This window comes from Lemur catta, chromosome 22, assembly GCF_020740605.2.
Source record: "Lemur catta isolate mLemCat1 chromosome 22, mLemCat1.pri, whole genome shotgun sequence".
Classification (NCBI taxonomy): Eukaryota; Metazoa; Chordata; class Mammalia; order Primates; family Lemuridae; genus Lemur; species Lemur catta.
The window spans coordinates 7670074-7691121 of NC_059149.1; the positions used below are offsets into that span (position 1 = coordinate 7670074).

Here is a 21048-nt window from a genome sequence, read left to right on the forward strand (position 1 = left end):
CATTTTTATACTTTTTTACTTTTAAATAACCATTCTTACTGGTATAAGATGATATCTCATTGTGGTTTGAATTTGTAGTTTTCTGATGATTAGTGATTAGCATTTTTTCCTATGTTTGTTGGCCATTTGTGTGTCTTCTTTTGAAAAATGTCGATTTATGTCCTTTGCCCACTTTTTAATGTGGCTGTTTGGTTCTTTGTTGTTGAGTTGTTTGAGTTCCTTGTATATTATGGATATTAATTAGTCCCCTGTGAGATTCACAGTGTGCAAATATTTTCTCCCATTCTGCTCACTGTCTGTTCATTCTTTTTTTCTTTTGCTGTACAGAAGCTCTTTAGTTTAATTAAGTCTAATTTGTCTATTTTTGCTTTTGTTGCTTGTGCTAGTATAAAAATAGACACATAGATCAAGAGACCAGAACAAAGAACCCAAAAGTAAACCATATGTCTACGGCCAACCGGTATTTGACAAAGTCAACAAAAACATACACCGGGGAAAGGACACCCTTTTCAATAAATGGTGCTGGGAAAATATGGATTGCCATATGCAGAAGAACAAAACTGGACCTCTATCTTTCATTGTATGCAAAAACCAAATTAGGAAGAATTAGAGACTTAAGTGTAAGACCTGAAACTATAAAAATACTAGAAGAAAACCAAGTGAAAACTTCTAGACATTAGTCCTGGCAAAGAATTCATGACTATAACCTCAAAAGTACATGTATTCTTTTAGATACCAATTTTGTTGTTCTAATTCAGGTATGTAACATTGTTAGTTCAATACACTTTCATAAATTATTTATGGAGATCATTCAAATTCTCATAAGTAATTTTATATATTTCATTCAAATTGTGCATTTTAACAATTTCAGTGCTAGCTGACTTGGCATGAAAGTGTGCTAATCCACTCCATTGGTATTCAGGTTCAATTCTAACAGAATAAGCTTCAATTTGAATAATAATACACTCTGAGGCTAGCAGAATAGGAGCAAGAAGTTCACCATTTGAGATCCATTTTTATTGGAGATTCTACTAGATGTGAGAACCCCTAATAATTTTCATGACATATCAAGATCATGGACTATTCCAAGGGCATATCTACTGTCTATATAATTATTAACTTATTTATCTTTAGCTATATTACAGGCACTAGTGAGAGTTTATAACTCTGCAGGTTGTACTGATTGAAATTTGGAAGAATTCCCTTTTTTATTAATTCACATTGAATAGTTAATGCACCCTGCTTGGTATTTCCTTCTGTATTTTTGGCATAAGAACCATTAAAAAAAGTATTAATTTGGGATTATCTAAAGGAGTTTCCTGTAAGTAAATGTGAGGCATCAGCAGTTGTGATACCACACTCTTTGTCATCCTCGGGCAGAGGCAGTAAAATGGCAAATTTAAGTAGATTATAGCCATTGAGATGGAGAATAGAAGGTGACGGGAGATCAATTTTGTAACATGTTATTATTCTGCTTGCTGAAAAATGTTGGGTCTAATAAGAATTTATTAAGTTTTTGATAGCATGTGGAACTTGAAATTAAAGTCCATTTGCTAATACTAGTTCAGATAAAGTTTCTACCAATTTAGCTGCTACTGACACTGCTTTTAAACAATTTGGATATGTTCTGGCCCCTGGATCCAACTGAAAGTTATGATAAGCAACGATGCAATGATGCTATGTCTTCCTCCATGTTTTTGAGTAAGGATTCCCAAGGCCTGATTATCACATTGGCAAAACAATACAACAAAAGGCTTTGTATTATATAATTTGTAAGCCCTAAAGCTGGAGGTTGTGGTGAGGTCAGAGTTTTGTTTTATTGTTATTGTTGTTGTTGTTGTTTTTGATTGAACAGCTGTTCATGACTATCTTCCCATAACAAAGGCCCTGGGACAGAGTATTTTTGTAAATTCACATAAGTGGGATGCCAGCGAATAGAAAATTGTGACCCAAGACCTACAGTCTCTGACAAGTCCCAGGAAATCTCTTAATTGTCTCAGGTGTGGGTATAGGGAAACCTTGGATTTTCTTTTCTCTTTCAGGTGAGAGCAAGATTTCTTTGTAGTAAGATTATGTTTTAATTTATAGACTTTTTCTCTAGAAAACAGAAGTTTTTCCACAGAGGCTGTGGCCCTTGTAAGTTAGCTGCTATAAAAAATCAATTGGATCTATTTCAAAGTCTTCTTCAATAGGAGAACATAACATCAAATCATTAACATATTGAATAAAAGCAGAATTTCTAGGAGATTGTAAAGTTGACAGGTCTTGATGTAATGCTTGAGAGAAATAAAATGGGGCTTCAGTGAAACCCTCTGGCATTACAGCCCAGGTGTATTGCTGATTTTTCCAAGTAGAAGCAAACAAGTATTATCTCTTCTTGTTAACTGGAATACTAAAGACAGCAGAGTAGAGATCCACAACTGTGAAAAATTTAGATTCTGTGGGCACATTCGAAACAAAGTGCTGACATTTGGAAATAAGAAATCTTGATATTACAATTTTATTTATTGCACAAAAGTCTTAACTCTCCAATATCATTTATTTGGTTATTGCATAGGTAGGATTGGAGTGTTGCAGTTACTAGTGCAAGGAATTATAAGTCTTTGTTTTATTGTCATGTTTAATTGGTGAAGGTCCTTGAATTGCCTCACATTTTAGGAGGTATTTAGACCATGGCTTAGAATAGTGTATTTGGAATTTTATGGGCTCAACATTTTCAATTTTCCCTATGTCAGTTGAGGAAGAAGCATAAACAAATTTGAGTACTTCAGAAAGTTCAGGGGTTGTATATGTTTCAATATTATGAATTTCTGCTTGTAGGTAACAAAGCAGTTCAGATGCAGGAGGGTCAGGAAATTCTAAGATTATTTCTCCCTTTGAAGAGAACTTTGTATGTTTTCTCAATTTAGAAACCAATTCTCATCTCAGTAAATTTACTGAGGTGGTTCACAGAGTAGAAAGGAATGCTTTTCTCAGAATAGTCCAAGCACTATTTCAACTGGCTCAGACATGAGAAGTCTTTGAACTTGACTTGAAACTTTCAAAAATATTTCTTTACTCTACAGGATATTTTGGTTTATTAGGGGGGGGTTTAAAGTGAATAAAGTGGCCCTGGTAGCCACCAACACTGTATGACACTCCACATTAATTTTGATCTTTGTTTCCTCATTTTTATTTACAAGTATTATGGGAAGTAATTTATAGAGAATCCCTCAGAACATCATTAGTGTTGATTGTTGTCTCAAGAGTCAAGCCCTTGAGGATTCTATCTAAGGGGGAAATAGTCTGGGTCAAAAGGGGTGGGTTCATTAGGGGTCTGAGTTAGATGACTGGTACAAGAGTGAACAATTTTATTCCAGTGGCCTGACTCTTGACAATGATGGCAGACAACTAGTGGCACAGGGTTTCCTTGTTTATGATATCTTGATTTTAAGTTATACTATGCCTGAGGAAGTCTTCATGTTTTTTGACCCTATAGCTACCTATAGCTATGGTAGCTATAAACACATGAACATATTAGCCTTTTGATTACTTTCTTTCAGACCCTCGTATTTTTTCTTTTCTAAAGTTCTCTCAAAGTATCCATCCATGATGACCAATTCAGCCATATCAGTGACTTCCCATCCAGTTGTATACTTTTTTTTATTAGGTCAACAAGCTCTGGCTGAAGCCCATTAATGAATAAGGCTATAAGGCCTATTTCATCTCTGGCAGAAAATATTCCATGGTGTATTTTCAGTATGAAGCGTTTTAACAAATGAAATTCCAATCTAGACCTGCAGTCAAAAACTAATTTATCTTTTTTTCTGTTTGCATAATTGAATAAAGGACCAATCAGTTTTGTCGTAGGAAGAAAACAGGAATAGCTTCTAAAAGTTCTTTAGTTGATTTTCTGGCATCGTTTAGGCCATCCCAAAAGATACACCACTTGAAGGGTCAGCAATACTTTCTGTAGACTTATCCCCCTGCTGTGGCCATACATTTACTTGCTTCCCTGGGTCTTAATATGTTGTGTATCAATGATACAATTCAGGAAGCAAGTATATTTCACCTGGCCCTGCAATGTTCACTGGGGCTGCAGGGCGTCTCCGTCAGAACCCACTTCTCTGACACTAAGTTGTTGAAGGAGGAATTGGAGGCACAATAAAAATTTATGGATTTTCTGGAAATGGCAATTTATGAATTGGAAGCCATCAAACTAAAAGAGGTGTAGGGCTCCAATGACAAAGCATTAGGCAGAAGATTTATCTGGTGAATACAGAAATATAACAAAAATTATTTCTTTGGTCACAGATATAAAAAAAATGCCTGTTTTGGTTTACCTTGTTGGAAAGTCCCTGGTCACATAAGTATATGTCAACTGGCTGCCTTTGATTGAATGAGATTCCCTTTTGTTTTTCTCCAACACAGCATTTACTGGAAATGACCCCAGTTATATTTCACTTATGTTTGCCATTTAAGCAAGGTTAAAGGCAGCTGGTTTTAAAACCAAGCTCATTTTGTTTGCTCAGGAATTTTTCAGGCCTGGTCTACATTTTAATTTGGCTTTAACATGTGTAATATTAAGTAAAATGCTTAAAATCATATAAATATATAAAATGACATGTGCAGATGAAAAAATATTAAACCTGTACAAATAAAAATTATACTCTTAAATACTACACTTGTGGTTGTATTTTATGGAGTTAAATAATTTCATTTGTCTGACATTCATTAATATTTACATCATTAAGTTAGAATTTGGCTAGATTATTCAATTTAAAATCTCAAAACAACTTGAAATTCAAGTATAAAATGAATCACAGAGAAGATAGAACATGTTAAATAAATATAATCTTTATTCTCTTGTTTAAGCTCAATTTAGGGTAGTATTGTAAAAATTTAAGGTACACTAAAAATAACTGCATTTTAAAAAATGGCCACTTACTGTTTTTCAAGATGGAAAGTGTATGTTTTCCCTTCAATTTTGATAAGATAAGTGATCTGCAACAAAGTATTCAGAGAGAGTGTAATTGTTAGAAATTCCAACTTCTTAAAAGTAAAAGTAATTCTTTGAAATGTATATACTTTTTCATATAAATGTAATTATATCCTGCATATATCAAAATTGGATGTATGACAGAATTACTCATAATTATATTTAAATAAAATCAAGAAGTCTAAATCTATTACAAAACTAAGACCATTTAGTCATTAGCATTTAACTATCATAATAAGATCTGAATTTAAAAGGAAGATTACATTTAGAAATGCTGAATGATACTTGAAGAAACTTGAATTTTGTTATCTTGTTTTACTTTGCAGTTTCCAGCATGAATAAACTGAAAATCAAATAATGCAGTACAGGTTCCCTGTTAAGACTACAAGAATGATCCCCTAGCTGCCAGAAATGCTACCCAGAGACAGTCCTCATCTCCCTGTCCCCTCTGAGAACTGCTTCAGCTAAACAGGGTCATCTCATGCAAAGCCACAACTTTCTGTGACAGCCCACATTTAAGTAGAAGTCCTTCCATGTAATGAAGTTTTGCTGTTACAGACAGATTTAGTACGGTGATATCTTCATGATAAATTGGTCCCTCTATCAGTAATAAAGGCCCCCTTTATTTCTAGAAGAATTTTTAAGGCATTTTTATTTAATCCAACTTTATTGAGATATGACTGACAAAATTTGTATTTATTCAAAATGTACATAATACGTACAATATGACGTAATGATAGACATATAAACTGTGTCTGCTTGTCTCACATAGCATAATATCCTCTAATTTCATCAATTAGAAAGAATTAAGATTCTGGAAATAAATCCATAAAAATGTCTTTTTTTCCAACACAGGTGCCTATTTAATTAAATGGAGAACGGATGGTATTTTCTATAAATGGAGTTAAGTCAATAGATAACTCGTATGAGAATAAAGTCAGACGTGTACGCCTGTGCCTTCTGCATTAATAAAATTTAGAGATGATCACACACACAATTATCGAAACTAAAATTATGAAGTTTTTCATAGAAAATATACTGGAATATTTCCATGTCCTTGAGTTGGCAAATAATTCCTAAATAGAAGATAAAAAAATGGCTATAGGCCAGGCGCAGTGGCTCACACCTGTAATCCTAGCATTCTGGGAGGCCGAGGCAGGTGGATCCCTCAAGGTCAGGAGTTCCAGACCAGCCTGAGCAAGAGTGAGACCCCGTCTCTACTAAAAATAGAAAGAAATTATCTGGCCAACTAAAAATATATATAGAAAAAATTAGCTGGGCATGGTGGCGCATGCCTGTAGTCCCAGCTACTCGGGAGGCTGAGGCAGTAGGATCGCTTGAGCCTAGGAGTCTGGGGTTGCTGTGAGGGAGGTTGACGCCACGGCACTCACTGTAGCCCGGGCAACAAAGCGAGACTCTGTCTCAAAAAAAAAAAAAAAAAAAAAAAGGCTATAAATATTTGATTAAAGGATAACATCAAAATTAAAAACTGTTGTTCATCATAAGGTGCCATCAAGAAACTTAAGACAATCCCTAGAAGGGAGAGTGATATTTGTAATTCATATCTGATTGGCCCATAAATATTCAACAAGTCACTTATCATCACTATTCATCACGGGATGCAAAATACCCAAAAAAGATAGAGAAAAATGAAATAAACACATTACAAACGATCAAAGATTGAGAATACCAAGTCTTAGCAAAAAAATGAAACAACTAAAACTCTCATGCACTGCTAATGGAAGGTAAAAGAGGATAACCACTCTAAGAAACAATTTACCAAATTTCTACATATATATATATATATATATGCTCTTACTCTATAAACCAGCATTTCCCTACTAGATATATGCTCACGAAAGCAGACATCAATGAAATATTTGTTTCTTTATAGCAGATTTACTTGTAATGTCTACAAACTGTAGACAGTATCTAACAACAGGTTGATAAATCAATATTTAGGATACCATACAGTTACTAAATATATGAAATACCTGATACCTGAAACAACACAGACAAATCACAAGAATAGTAGGTTGAATGAAGAAGCCATACACAAAAAGAAATTCTCCTATATGATCTCTTTCACAGGAAGTTAAAGGTAATAAAACAGTAAAGTTGGATATAGCAGAAAAAGGCAAAAGACGTTTCTGAGGAGAATGATCTGAGTTAGTGCAAACAGGAGTTTAGAGATGGAAAAGGAATTTCAGATTTGTGCATTTTGATAAAATTATACACATTTCTCCAATAATATAGTCTGGAATGGGGGTGAGGGATAGGATTTCAATAAGGTTTCACGTTTTTAAATAAGATATGAGTATTAATATTGTTTATTTGAACTTATGTAAGCTTTGTTAAGATGTACTTTTATAACTTTAAGTATTTCCCTTAAATTATAATTTATAGGCATACATTTTTTCATGATTCTATTTGTTTTTTAGTATATGTTTTCATTTCAAATATTACATATTTGTCCTTCTTTTTCCTTTAGTCTGTCTCACTGAAATATGTTTTATTAATATACTATTTGTAGAAATCAACTTTTGATGCTGTGAATTCAGGCTATTTTAACTTATAATAGTTTTCTCTTTCATTAATTCTATACCTTAATTTTAGTCATTTTAACAAATTTTAAGGGTATAAATATTTTTGTACCATCTTAATTAACTAAATAATTTTCTGTTTTCCATTACTTAAATATTATTAGTGATAAGTTATGACCCTATGCAATTTTCAAACATAACTCAAATTTCTGTAGGTAACTGATTAATTCTTGTCCATTATTTATGGTATAATATCCATTATTATTTATGATTTCTTCTTCAACCCATAAAATGTACAGAAATTCATCTGCAAATTTCCAAATGAATTTTCCAATCTTTTGTTAAATTTTACCTTAATAGAATTGTTACCACATAATGAATTTTATATTATCAGTATTTGATTTTTAATTTTCTTTCTTTGCTATCATCAACATTTTGTTGAATGTTTTACATATTCTCAAGAAAAGTGCACTTTACTTACAGTGGAGATTGAACTGAATTACAACGGGATTAGAAAAACTCTGTTTCTGGGGATGCATATAAGTCTGGATGTTGCTGACTCTTGGCCAAGACAAAAGTAGTGGGATTTATAATGGGCTTTTTAGGGCACAAAACTACCCTAGCCAAGTTAATTTCTTCAATGTTTGTCTATTTTCACAAGGCTGGCTTGACTACTCCAAGAGTCAATGAAAGCTTTTAGGTGAGTTCCCCAAAGCCAAAATTCCTCCCATAGATCTTGTTGGTAAAAGCCAGAGACTCGGCATGTTCCAGGAGCACAAAGATTGGGCTCATAGAGATCTCACTGTGAATGTGTTTTTTTTTTTTTTTTTTTTTGATTGCTGATGCTTTCCTGAATGTTTTTCTTCTTGCTTCACTATATGCATTGTCATTAAATAAAAGCCTTAAACATGTGATGCTCTGTAGACTCTAGTGAGTCCCCAAAAATACCAGAACTGGAGAAAACAATGCATTCAGTTCATTGGGTTCACATTCCATATATGTCCATTGAATAGCATATTTATTTTTGTTCAAATTTTCTTTATCTTTATCAATATTTTTATGATTTGTCAATCAGCATTTGAGTAAAACATTTTAATATTGCACTGGATGGATGTGATAATTTCTCCCTCTAGTGCTACCAGTTTTAGCATTATATGTACTGAGGGCATTTTATTAAATTCATAAAAATTTATAATTGTTAGATTTTCCTAATGAGCTAAATATTTTATCATTATGTAATACTGCTTACCCTTATCCCTCATAAGTGTGTGCGTGTGTGTGTGTGTGTGTGTGTGTGTACTATCTGCTGTTGTTTTTTTTATGTTATCATGATAATCATCTTTTTTCTTGGTTAGCATTTTCCCAGTATATGGTATGAATTCCTAGACATTTTAAACTCTAAATACTTATGGTTGGGTGTAGTATCTTTTATAAATACATAATCATTAGACTTTTTTTGATGCCAGAAAGTTAGACAGACCACACAGACTATAAAATTCCCCTTAGTGTTTGAGAGTTTTTCAGTTGACATTTCAATATTCCTCTTAGACCTTTCCACTGAAATTAAATCTACACTTCTTCCTCAAAACACAATGTCCTAACCAAAACTGCTAAAACTTAGAAAAAAAGACATCAAAATCAATAAGAAATGAACAAGAAAAAAATTCAAATAGTTAATAGGGAACACACAAAGGCACAGCATCTTTAAAAGTTGATGAAAATAAACCCTAAGTGAGAAATTCATTATGATGCTCACATTAGCAGCGATAAAAAGATTGAACAAAATCTGGTGAGGGATCAAGAATATATGCATCATCATTGTTCGCTAATTAGAGTCATATGTAATGCAACTTTTCCAAAAGACATTTTGTAATATATACCGAAAAAATTTAATGGCTTGCCCAATGATCTTATGAAAAAGATGATCCAGGAATGTTTACGAAACTATTCACATGCCAAAAATTTGATAAAATGTGATATTACATGCATATGGCATAACAGGCAGTTATATGAAAATAAAAGAGCTATATTTATTATCTTAAAAGTAAATCCAACTTTATAAATAAATGAAAAAGAAAATAACACTCATATATGATCATTAAAATATATGTGAGCATGTGTGTACATGTCTAAATATTCATATATTCAGATTTTCTACATTTGGAGACTGATGTGGACATTCACTTCATTCACAACTCTTTGTACTAATGTAAATTTAATTTTACAATGTACACACTTTATTATTTTAATCAGATTAAAATGGTATTACTTCCATTTTTACAAAGGATTTATACATACATGTATATACAAATATAGGCATGGAGATAGTTTTATATACTGCCATTTTAAAATAATGTTACTTGGTAAATATTAGTACGACCTCAGTATATAAAAGTATATAGTTAAATGTACATATTTTCTAAAAGAGTCCAATAAACTGTATTTGTAATTTTGTTACAGGAATTTGGGGCATTTTTTTCCGAGTCTGTTTTAAAATAGTTATACAGCATTCATGTATTACTTGAAAACTGAAAAAAAAAAAAAATCAAACATTTGCTCTCATTCAGGCCAAACAACTCTTCACAACAGCACATTAGAACACAAATGAAATTTCACAAAGGGATATTACTGAATTGATTAGGGCCATGCAGTTAAGTGAAAATAAAACATCTACAATATTTTCAAAGTGATTTCTTAATTACATGCGTTTCTGAAACATCGCCGTCCCTGGTGTTTGTCTGGATCTTTCGTGGCACTGTAATTTGCAGAAACTGGGTTTCAGAGTCTGTAGGAAGGAAAAACCTGTGTGAGCCTTCCCCGGGGAACAGCAGCGTCCTTGTTCTTCACCTGTTCTCTCATCTCACATCACTCTTTAAACTTCCAACACACACACACACACACACACACACACACACACACCACACACACCACACACACACACACACACACCACACACACACACACACACACACACACACACACACACACACACACACACACACACACACACACGGCCAATCCCAGGGCCAGTCTCCGGTATAAGGGGGGCTGGAGTTTTCCGACCCCACCCAGTGTCCCGGGGCAAGTCCTCTCGTGCAGGGTCCCGCAGTGAGAAACCGCTGTCCTAGTTCTGCGCTTCGGGGGCGCCGGAGCCGGGCGGGCTCGGAGGGCCCCTCCCCAACCCGGCCTGAGCTTCTGGAACAAACAGGGCGCTGCAGTCCGGCCAGGGCCACCGTGAGCGGGAGAGGCGGCCCTCGTTCCAGCAGCTTCCGCACTTACGCTGGCCGGAGGTCAGCCGGCCCAGGCCTGCGAGGACCAGCAACAGAGACAGCATTGTGTGGCCGGTGGCCTTGCCACAGTGACGGCCGTTGCTGGTGGAACAGCTGCAGCTCAAGGCCACAGGTCCCCGGATTGTCCCCTTGGTGGGGGAGGGGCAACGGGTGATGGAGGCGCCCACCAGGTGGGGGTGGAGGGTGGCGGGTGCGAGTGGATAACAGAGGCCTCAGGTGCCCCCCGCTCCAGATTGCTGCGCTTGCGGACCGCGTGCAACCCTGTGCTACGGGGCCTGGGGGCTTTATTTTCCAAAAGGTTAACATTTAAAATGTATTCAGAGGTAACATAATGGTTATAAACCACGTTTTCTCCTGTGGGCCATTTGTTGGTGAAGTTCTTGGCAATATTAATATTTGATGCCATAGTTTTCTGGTACAATGACTGAAATCAGCGAAGGAGACCAGAAAAAGAAACTCACAATATGTGTAGTGGCAGCCAATTGCTAATTGCAGCCGTATCTACTTCTACTTTTCTACTATAAGTCTCAAGTCAAAATACACACATACAGTAAAAAAATAAAACATCAATTTCTTAGAAAACTAAAGACTACAAATGAAATTGTAAATCTAAATATGTGTATATTTTATTGCTTTAGTATTGATTTATAACAAGTATTGTGCAAACAAAAATCACAACCAGGTAATTATTCTGCAAATAAACAATCAAATCTGTAACCCCTGCACTTTGGAAGACTGATGCAGGAGGATCACTTGAGGCCAGGAGTTTGAGGCTGCAGTGAGCTATGGTCTTACCCTCCAGCCTGGGTGACAGAGGGAGACCCTGTCTAAGAAAAAGAAGAAAAAAAAATCCAACTCAAAATCCAGATATATTTATGCATTCACTTTTGTACACTTTGGTTTCTTAGAAAAACCTCTGCCTTAGCTATGCCTTAGGGACACTAACTGAAAGGCTAGACATAAATTTTTCCTGAGTCTGGGTGCATTTCTTTTTTCTTCTGCTGCATAGCAAATTGTCACAAACACAGTAGCTCAAGGTGATACACATTTATTATTATATCTTGCAGTTTGTGTGGGTCAGGAATCTGTGTACGACACATTGGGTTCTTTGCTGCAGGCTTTCACTAGGCTACAATCAAGGTATCAACTGGACTGTGTTCACATATGGAGGTTCAGCTGGTAAAGAATCTACTTCCAAGTTTATTTAGGTTGTTGGTAAGATGTATTTCCTATCAGCTGTAGGCTTTAGTTTTTTGTTATTCACCAGACTCTGGTCATTGATTAGACATCACCTGCTGTTCCCTACTTCATGGCTGCCTTTGTAGGCAGTTCGCAACATGTCAGATTGCTTTTACAAGGCTAACAGGAGAATGACAGTGTGTCTTCTGGTAAAAAAAGAGTTTATGTAAAACATAATAATGACAGTGAAATTAATCATTTATATCACATAACATAACATAATCAACAGAGTGATATCATCAACTTGGCCATATCCTATTGGTTAGAAGGAAGACACAGTGACCTTTCCACACTCAAGGTTGAAACTTACACAAGGGCATAAACACCAGAAGGTGAAATTACTGGGTCCCATGAGGGTCTGTCTGACACAATGCAAACAGGACACCTCAGTAGCTGAAGAACAACTGCCACAGCTCACATGGTGCTAGGAGAGATTCAAGATCTGAGAAACCAGAGGAGAGACACCTCATTTAACACTCATAGCATTCAGTAGAGACCACAGAATGATCAAATTTTAGTGGTAAAGAGATAATAGCCATAGAGTATGGGATACTCTGGACATTCATCCTAAAAACCTAAAAATGCCAACCTGAAACAGTCAATCTAATTCTCAAGTAACTGCCTGATGGAACAAAGTATAATACACTTTAAAGAAAACCATAAAATCCAGTATTCAACCAAATAAAAAACATTCATCTTATCAAACATAATTAAACATGAGAAAAGTCAAGAAAGTAGAATTCATATTCAACAGAAAATCAATTTATATAAACAAGGCCATCGATCACAGAGATGATGGGACTTTCAGAAAAGGCCATTAAAACAGCTATTATAGCTGAATGATTTAAAAGAAATTATGATCATAATGGAGACTTAGAAAGAATCAAAATATCAAGTCAAAGTTTTAGAGCTAAGAAATACACTATCTCTATTGAAAATTTCATTGGCCGTACATAAGAATATCTAAGACCATATAGAAATAAAAATCAATAAAGCTGATGTTAAGGCAATAAGACTATCTAAAGAGAAAACACAAAGAAAAAAATGGCTGATAAAAACACACAAAGGAGCAGGAACCTGTGGAACAATATAAAGAAATCTACCATATATGTAAACAAGAGTCCCAGAAAGAGGGCAGAGAAATATTTAAAGGAATAATAATAGCTAATTTTTCCAAGTTTGGTGAAAATTATACTCTAGGAAACATTAAAATTGCCAAGAAGGATATATACACACAGGCTACACATACACAGATCCTAACTACATCAAGACAAAACAAATAAAAAGTGCTAAAAAGTAAATCATGAAAGCAGCTAGAAAAAAATATATAACTATTTTCAAAGAATAGTAATGATAGTCTGAGACATCTCACCAGAAAATATGCAGGAAAAAGATAAAAGATTGATGACCTTAAAATGAGGAAAGAAAAAATAAATCAGAAAAACAAATGCTAAGCACAGAGATCAACCAGAAAACTACACTAAAAGAATTTTCAAAAGACTTTCTTTAGGAAGAAGAAAAAGAATATGAGTGAAAAGCATAGAAAGAAATGTTAAATACTTTGAAAAGTACATAATCTTACTCATTTTAAATCTAAAGATAATTAACTGTATAAATGGAAAATCATTCATATTTTCTGGAGTTTATTTTGTAAGAAGAAATTTAATGTATGACAATAGCAGAAAGAATATGAGAAGGCAAATAGAATTATATTGTTTTAAAGCTCTATATTATGTGAAGTTGTATTGTATTATTTGAGTATAAATGTAAATTAAAGACTCATATAGTAAAACCGTGCTCAATCACGGAACAAAAAGGAAAATGGAGTTCCAAAGTAATATTAATGAACACTAGACAATTCAAAAAAAGTAAAATGAAAAAAGAAAAAAAAAGAGGTATAAAGAATGAAGACTACTAGTGTGTATTTTTTTAAAGATCAAAAAGATAGATAGATATAGGCCGGGCGCAGTGGCTCACACCTGTAATCCTAGCACTCTGGGAGGCCCAGGCGGGCGGATTGTTTGAGCTCAGGAGTTCAAGACCAGCCTGAGCAAGAGCGGGACCCCGTCTCTACTAATAATAGAAAGAAATTAGCTGGCCAACTAAACTAAAAATACATATAGAAAATAATTAGCCGGGCATGGTGGCGCATGCCTGTAGTCCCAGCTACTCAGGAGGCTGAGGCAGAAGAATTGTTTGAGCCCAGGAGTTTGAGGTTGCTGTGAGCGAGGCTGACGCCACTGCACTCACTCTAGCCCGGGCAACAGAGTGAGATTCTGTCTCAAAAAAAAAAAAAGATAGATATAAACCCAAATATAGCAATATCTACACTAAATGTACCAGTCCTAAACATGCAGATAATAATGTTGACTCATGTCAGCAAGACTATGGACAGAATAGATAGCCAGTTTTCTCCTTCCTCCACAGTGATAATGACTTAACAACATTATATGTAAAAATTATCTTTGAGAAATCTATTCTAGAAACAAATCAAGAGTTTCCTGCACCAAACGAAGAGTGTAACCAAGAAGAATTTCATCAAATCAGGTAGAAAACCTTCTGCCATTTACTTGCTGTAGCCCCTCCTCCAAAACAGTACCGCACGTTCATGCAATAACTCCCAACTCTCAACTTCTGTGGAGGGAAATATAAAAGTAAATTCTCTGGGGATTCCCCAAGGAAGTGGTGGTTTCTGTCTTACATGAATGCAAACTTTTATTGGAATAGGTACCATGTGGGGCCAATGAGAACAAAGGAGAACAAATGGCTTAATCTAGCACAAGCAAGACTGCAGTACCAAAGACAGACATGAGGCAAAGCACCAGTTCCATGTCTTGCTACAAAACACAAAGGACACAGTACCACTGAGAGCACCAGGCAGCCTCTAAGTAGAAACAGGTAAATCTCAAGTAGGTGATCACACACACAAACAGAGAAGTCACATTCCCTGAGAACACTTGAGAGCTGAGAGGTTTCAAGAATGTTAAGCTGCGCTGATTAGCAAAGATTATATATATAGTATATATATACAGATATGTATGTATTATATATATATAAATTACTTTAAACCGCTTTAAGGAAAATTATTTTTATTTTATTGTGAATTCCAAATACAATTACACACATTTTTTTAAATAGATTGGCTCAGTAGTAGAACACAATCACGCTGGGTTCCAATGTTGGATGCCAAAATAGATTTAATGGATTTTAATGTTTTACTTACTCTTATTTTTGCAATTGCTCCTTTAACCTGAAGAAAATTGCTCATGGTTAACATATGTTGATCCCATCATTCTAATCACATGGAAATCAAAATCCCTGTATTATGACTTCCAGTTTATAGCTATGTCAGTAATCAAGAAAATGCAGTCATGTACCGTGTGACAACATTTCAGTCAACAATGGACCTCATACATAACAGTAGTTGCGTAAAATTATAATACAGCTGCCCTATACAGATGTGCCATTTTTAAAAATTTTAATATCATATTTTTTCTGTACCTTTTCTATGTTTCCATACACAAATACTTAGCATTAGTTTTACAATTGCCTACAGTATTCAGGCCAGGAACATGCTGCACGAGTTCGTAGCAGAGGAGCAATAGGCTACCATATAGTCTAGCTGTGTAGCAGGCTATGCCATCTAGGCTTGTGTAAGTTCACTCTATGATGTTTGCACAACTATGAAATCACCTCATTACACATTTCTCAGAGCATACCTGTTGTTCAGCAACACATGACTATATTTAAGACTAACTGCCTTCAATTTAATTGGTTTTCGATATAGCAGGTAAGAATTTTTCCCAACTTCTTTATCCAGTTGATGTTTATTTATTACAATATTTTTCAACATAATTGGGCAAATGTGACATTTTTAGGTATCTTTTTCTTTTTCTTTCTTTTTTTGGCCATCACTACTAAGTGTTATGCTCTGGATCAAATTTTCCATGTTTAAATTTTACTCAAGATAAATTTTTCTATCATTTAGGTCACTAACAAATTTTTATAATTGGCAGGCTGACCACTGTCACACAGATTTTATATTGATTTTTTTTCTACCAGTGTGATTGCTGAAAGGTATATAATATTTCTTAAAAATTGTGAACAAGTAAGTATGGAAGAAGAGATGGAGTGTTGAAAGGCATGAGCTAGGTGTTAACAGTAAAGATGTAGGACCAGGAAGATCAAAATGTCCTAAGAAATAAAATACCATGGTCAAAATATTTTGCTTTGCAAGTGAATAAAAATTAGTACGGTTTGGCACACTACAAAAGTAAATAAAAATAGCCTTCAAATTTTAAATGATGAATCAAACATTTTTAACCATTTACCTTCTCTGAAACTTCACTTTCATTTGATCTTATCTTCCATAGAACTATGACATGCAGGAATATTCCTTCAGACTCTGCAATGAGAACACGCTTGTTTTGTTTGTTTTCTCTGGGGATTTTTTTGCATCAACATTAGTCTCAGTCAAGCATGGGTTCTTAATCTTGAGTCCATAGTGGGCTCTAAAATCGTAAATAAATGACTGTGTACGTGCCCATCCTCCTTCTTGGTCTATAGCTTTCACTACATCATCAATGACTCACTGAAAATGACACATTGAAAATGACACACTGAAAATGGCCAAGACACAAACAAACAAAAAATTAGACATTTCAGGTCTCCAGGCCTATCTAGATCCTTTTTAGAATCCCCCAGGGCTTGTCTTCCTCAGGACTCTGAGGAATAAACTGAGGGCGGTGCACCCCCACGGCCACCCTCCGCCACCCCGCGGGAGGCCGCTGAGACCCTAGTGCGGGGCAGACGCCTCCTCCGCTGCTGTCCCTGGTGCACCTGGGCTGGTCTGGGAAGGGGAACGAGGGGGAGGGGGAGGCACCAGCAGGGGACCCTGGAAGGGAGCAGGGTGAGGTCTCAGAGCTGCAGGGAATTGTCCCCCAGAGGAGCCCAGTCTGCTCTGAAGCAAAAGGAGAAGGAATGGGAGGCGACCGTGGACTGACCCGGGCGGACCTGCAGCCTCGCAAGCCCCGCGAGCAGAGCAAGGAGGAGGAACATGGCTCGGCCACCGCGCAAGAGGGGCAGCCACGAAGGAGGCTTTGGTGCAGCGCTGAGGCTGGGCAGGCCCGCGGCCTCTGGGCCATGGGGCCACTGGAGAGGGCCCCTAGTGGTGAGGACTGAGGTTGCTTTCAGCCAGGGTGGCCTGAGCCACAGGGACCCTCAAATAACTGGAAGACTTCAACAGGGTGGGAGATGAAACACCAGATACAAGCATCCGTGTTTGCGTACACTGGTTTGCAGAAATTTAATTGTTTAAACACCTCAGTAGAGCAGCAGATGAGCCTCATTCGCCCTTCTAGTGATGTTCTTGGTAATTTTGTTTCTCCGACTCAGAGTTTTCTAACAGGTTTGATTTACTAGGGTGGAGGTGAAAGGGGAAAAAGAGAAATGTGCACTATCATTACCAGCCATTATTACTATCCGTTTCCTCCATGCTACTGCTGACTTAATGACATTATCTTTGCAAATAAGGACAAATCAAGAAAATGGAACTTGATCTTGATAAGGCAATCTAAAAGCACATTTCTTCAACTGTGCAACTTTCTTACAATAGTAGAGTATAAACAATGGAGGAAACAGAAAAGAAAACTTTAAAAGGCAACCTGTTTTGTTAAGTGACACTAAGCAATGACTAAAAGGCTTTGGAGGTGGGGGCGCAGCAACCCAGGGAGGGAGGAAAAGTGACCCCACTGCAGAAGAAAGGGCATGCAACCGCCTCCTTAAACTTTCTGACAAACATCTGAAACTGCACGTGTCCAAAACCTAATTTTTCTTATATTCCACCTCTCACTCAAACCTTCTTTTACCCCAGAACACCCTATTTCAGAGATGAATTGTGTCAATGGCTACAAAAAGAAACTCTTGACAGGCATAAATTTCGACCTCCTACTAGGTACTGGCACACCTGGGCAATTGATAGGTCAAAAAGTAATATCATAATAAGGCAGGAAAGTGATCATAATGGCCGAAAATAAGTTAGTGTAAATGAGGATGTGGGAAATGTAGTAGAATCACCCCAATCTATATTTTTAAAAAGCTATATTGTGAAATAATTCACCCACTTAAAATGTACAATTTAGGCCGGGCACGGTGGCTCACGCCTGTAATCCTAGCACTCTGGGAGGCCGAGGCAGGTGGATTGCTCGAGGTCAGGAGTTCGAGACCAGCCTCAGCAAGAGCAAGACCCCGTCTCTACTAAAAATAGAAAGAAATTATCTGGCCAACTAAAATACATATATAGAAAAAATTAGCCGGGCATGATGGCGCATGCCTGTAGTCCCAGCTACTGGGGAGGCTGAGGCAGGAGGATCGCTTAAGCCCAGGAGTTTGAGGTTGCTGTGAGCTAGGCTGACGCCACGGCACTCACTCTAGCCTGGGCAACACAGCGAGACTCTGTCTCTGCAGGGAGTTAGCTACGCTCCCGCTCCCCGCAAAGAGGTTTTTTCTCTTTCTTCGGATCAGGTCTCTAAGTTGACCACGCCAGTTTGCGGGGAGTCGGCTGCGCTCCCAGCAAAGAGGTTTTCTCTTCCGATCAGGTCTCTCAGGCAGGGCCATCGCAAAGGATGAAAAAATAGTAGGAAACAGAAATAATGATAATAATACACAGAGCCAAAGATATAGTTTATAAAGTAAAGGTTTATGAAAATAGATAAAAGCAGGGTATCCGGCTGGGGATATTTCCTCCCACCAGAAATATCTCCCAAACTTAATATCCACACAGGTATTATATAGGGTAGATACAAGCTCCTGTTGCCAAGGGCAACGGGATTCACATACTAACAGGCAGTTTGCTTTAGGGTCAAAGTCTTCTAAAAGGCTACTACAGATCCTTTGACTAACTCTAACTAGGGGAACAATGAGTTGTAAAATCTTCTTGGGGCAAACTTCTAAGTTTTCTGATAAGGCTGTTACTTTAGCAAAAACCAGAGACATCTTGGCTCCGGTGATTGTGTTCTTGGAGACAGAGATGATCTCAGAAGTCAACATGAGCTGTGCTTTGTGTTAATCACTTTAACCGCATGGCTCCTTCTGGGCCCGGCTTGGGCATCAGCATATCTCTCTGATCAGCTCTCATCTCCGGGGGTCCTTGCCAGCTCGGGCAACCCATGGCTCTAGGAAGAGGCCTGGCTTGTCTTTCAAAACAGGTGAGAACCATAGGCCCAGTTTACAGCTGTCTCTTTGAAGTGCAGCTTTTACTGACCAAGGAGACGCCCTCCTGAGACAAGGCAGCTTTTGAACTAACACATTTCTTTTTTCTTTAAGGCAAAGCCTTATGTGACTTCTGAAATCAAACCTTGTCTCCAGAAATACAGGGGGCATTTCTATAACTCAGTATTCTTAGGCTCAACATGTCTCAAAAAAGAAATAAAGAAAAGAAAATGTACAATTGAAAGATTTTTAGTATGTGCACAGATACGTGTGACCATCACCAGTTAATTTCTGATTGGTTTCACCTCATCAGGAAGAAACCCTGTTCCCTTTAACCCCCTCCCGCCAGTTCTCCCCCACCCCCCCTCCCAGCCCCAAACAACCACTACACTAATTTTATCTCTAGAGATGTCCCATTTTTGGACATATCATACAAATGAAAACACATATAAATATGTGGTCTTTGTGACCAGGTTTACTCACTTAGCATAATGGTTTCAAGGATCAGCCATGTTGTAGCAGTATCAGTGCTTTATTCCTCTTTATGGGACCACTAATATTCCATTGTTTGGATATACCACATTCTGTTTATTGCTCAGTTGATAGACATTTGAAAGAGCAAAACTCTAGGCCTCTGTGATGATTTTCTTCCATCTTTGTCTCAGGAGCATCTTTGGTTTTCAATGGAGACTCTGTAGGTTCTAAACAGACTCCAGGTGGGCTGATGGCACTACTTTCAGGTGTGTAGAAGTGCCTCCATCCCAGCCAAAGGGGGATGGGAAGAGTAAAGATTGAAGCAAGAAAATCATACTTAGAAAAGTTCAGCTTAAGTGAAGACCACAGGGAAAATTTGGGTTTTCTCAAAGGACAAAAAATTATTCTATATAGTTTGTACAGGGCCAAGGAAGCTCATATACCTGATGGAACAGGTACATACCATCAGGATCTTAGTTTGAGCAATTCATTTATGGTAAAATGGATGCTAGTGACTAGCTGTAGAGTCCGGCTGGACTGATCCAGAAATTCTTCCTCTCAATATTCCAAAACTTGGAATGGATAGGGTAGGAGAATTGTGGCCTATTGAAGAGGCATGGGCTGCAGGTGTCCCCTCCTGAGATGGGAGCAGTTAGGGTGACCATGGACATACAAGAGTAGGCAGCAGTAGTGAATGATGGAAGTTTTTTAGCCTGGGATATAACAACCTCCAGAGTTAAAAAGAGGCAAAGCTCTTTATTTCCTACTTAAGGATCACAGGGGGTAGACACAAGACTGTGTGCTTTTAGCCATAGAATTTATTTTGATTTCTTAAATTGAAAGCCATAAGCCATAACAAAAGGAGGTTAAAAAAAAATAAAGAGGTTTTTTTTTTTTTTTTTTTAATTCTTGTATCAGGCCAGTTAACAATGAGTTTCTTGGAAATACGCTTTCTGCAACCTATGGCCCTTTGATAATATCAATTAGTTACTTGTATAAAAAAATGTAAAAATAGGCCGGGCGCGGTGGCTCACGCCTGTAATCCTAGCACTCTGGGAGGCCGAGGCGGGTGGATCGCTCGAGGTCAGGAGTTCGAGACCAGCCTGAGCAAGAGTGAGACCCCGTCTCTACTAAAAAATAGAAACAAATTATCTGGCCAACTAAAAATACATATAGAAAAAATTAGCCGGGCATGGTGGCACATGCCTGTAGTCCCAGCTACTCGGGAGGCTGAGGCAGGAGGATCGCTTAAGCCCAGGAATTTGAGGTTGCTGTGAGCAAGGCTGACACCACGGCACTCACTCTAGCCCCAGCA

The 21048-nt window shown here is 37.1% G+C and overlaps 1 protein-coding gene across 1 annotated transcript in view; it reads right to left on the reverse strand.

The window, feature by feature from the left end:
- Positions 1–10855, reverse strand: part of LOC123626427 (A disintegrin and metallopeptidase domain 3-like) — a 121204-nt gene extending 110349 nt beyond the window's left edge. The window contains exons 1-3 of the mRNA XM_045535374.1: positions 10801–10855; positions 10224–10306; positions 4928–4983 (exon numbers count right to left, since the gene is read on the reverse strand). Of these exons, the coding sequence (XP_045391330.1) occupies positions 4928–4983; positions 10224–10306; positions 10801–10855 (194 nt within the window). The remainder of the gene's footprint in view (positions 1–4927; positions 4984–10223; positions 10307–10800) is intronic.
- Positions 10856–21048: the final 10193 nt, after the last annotated feature.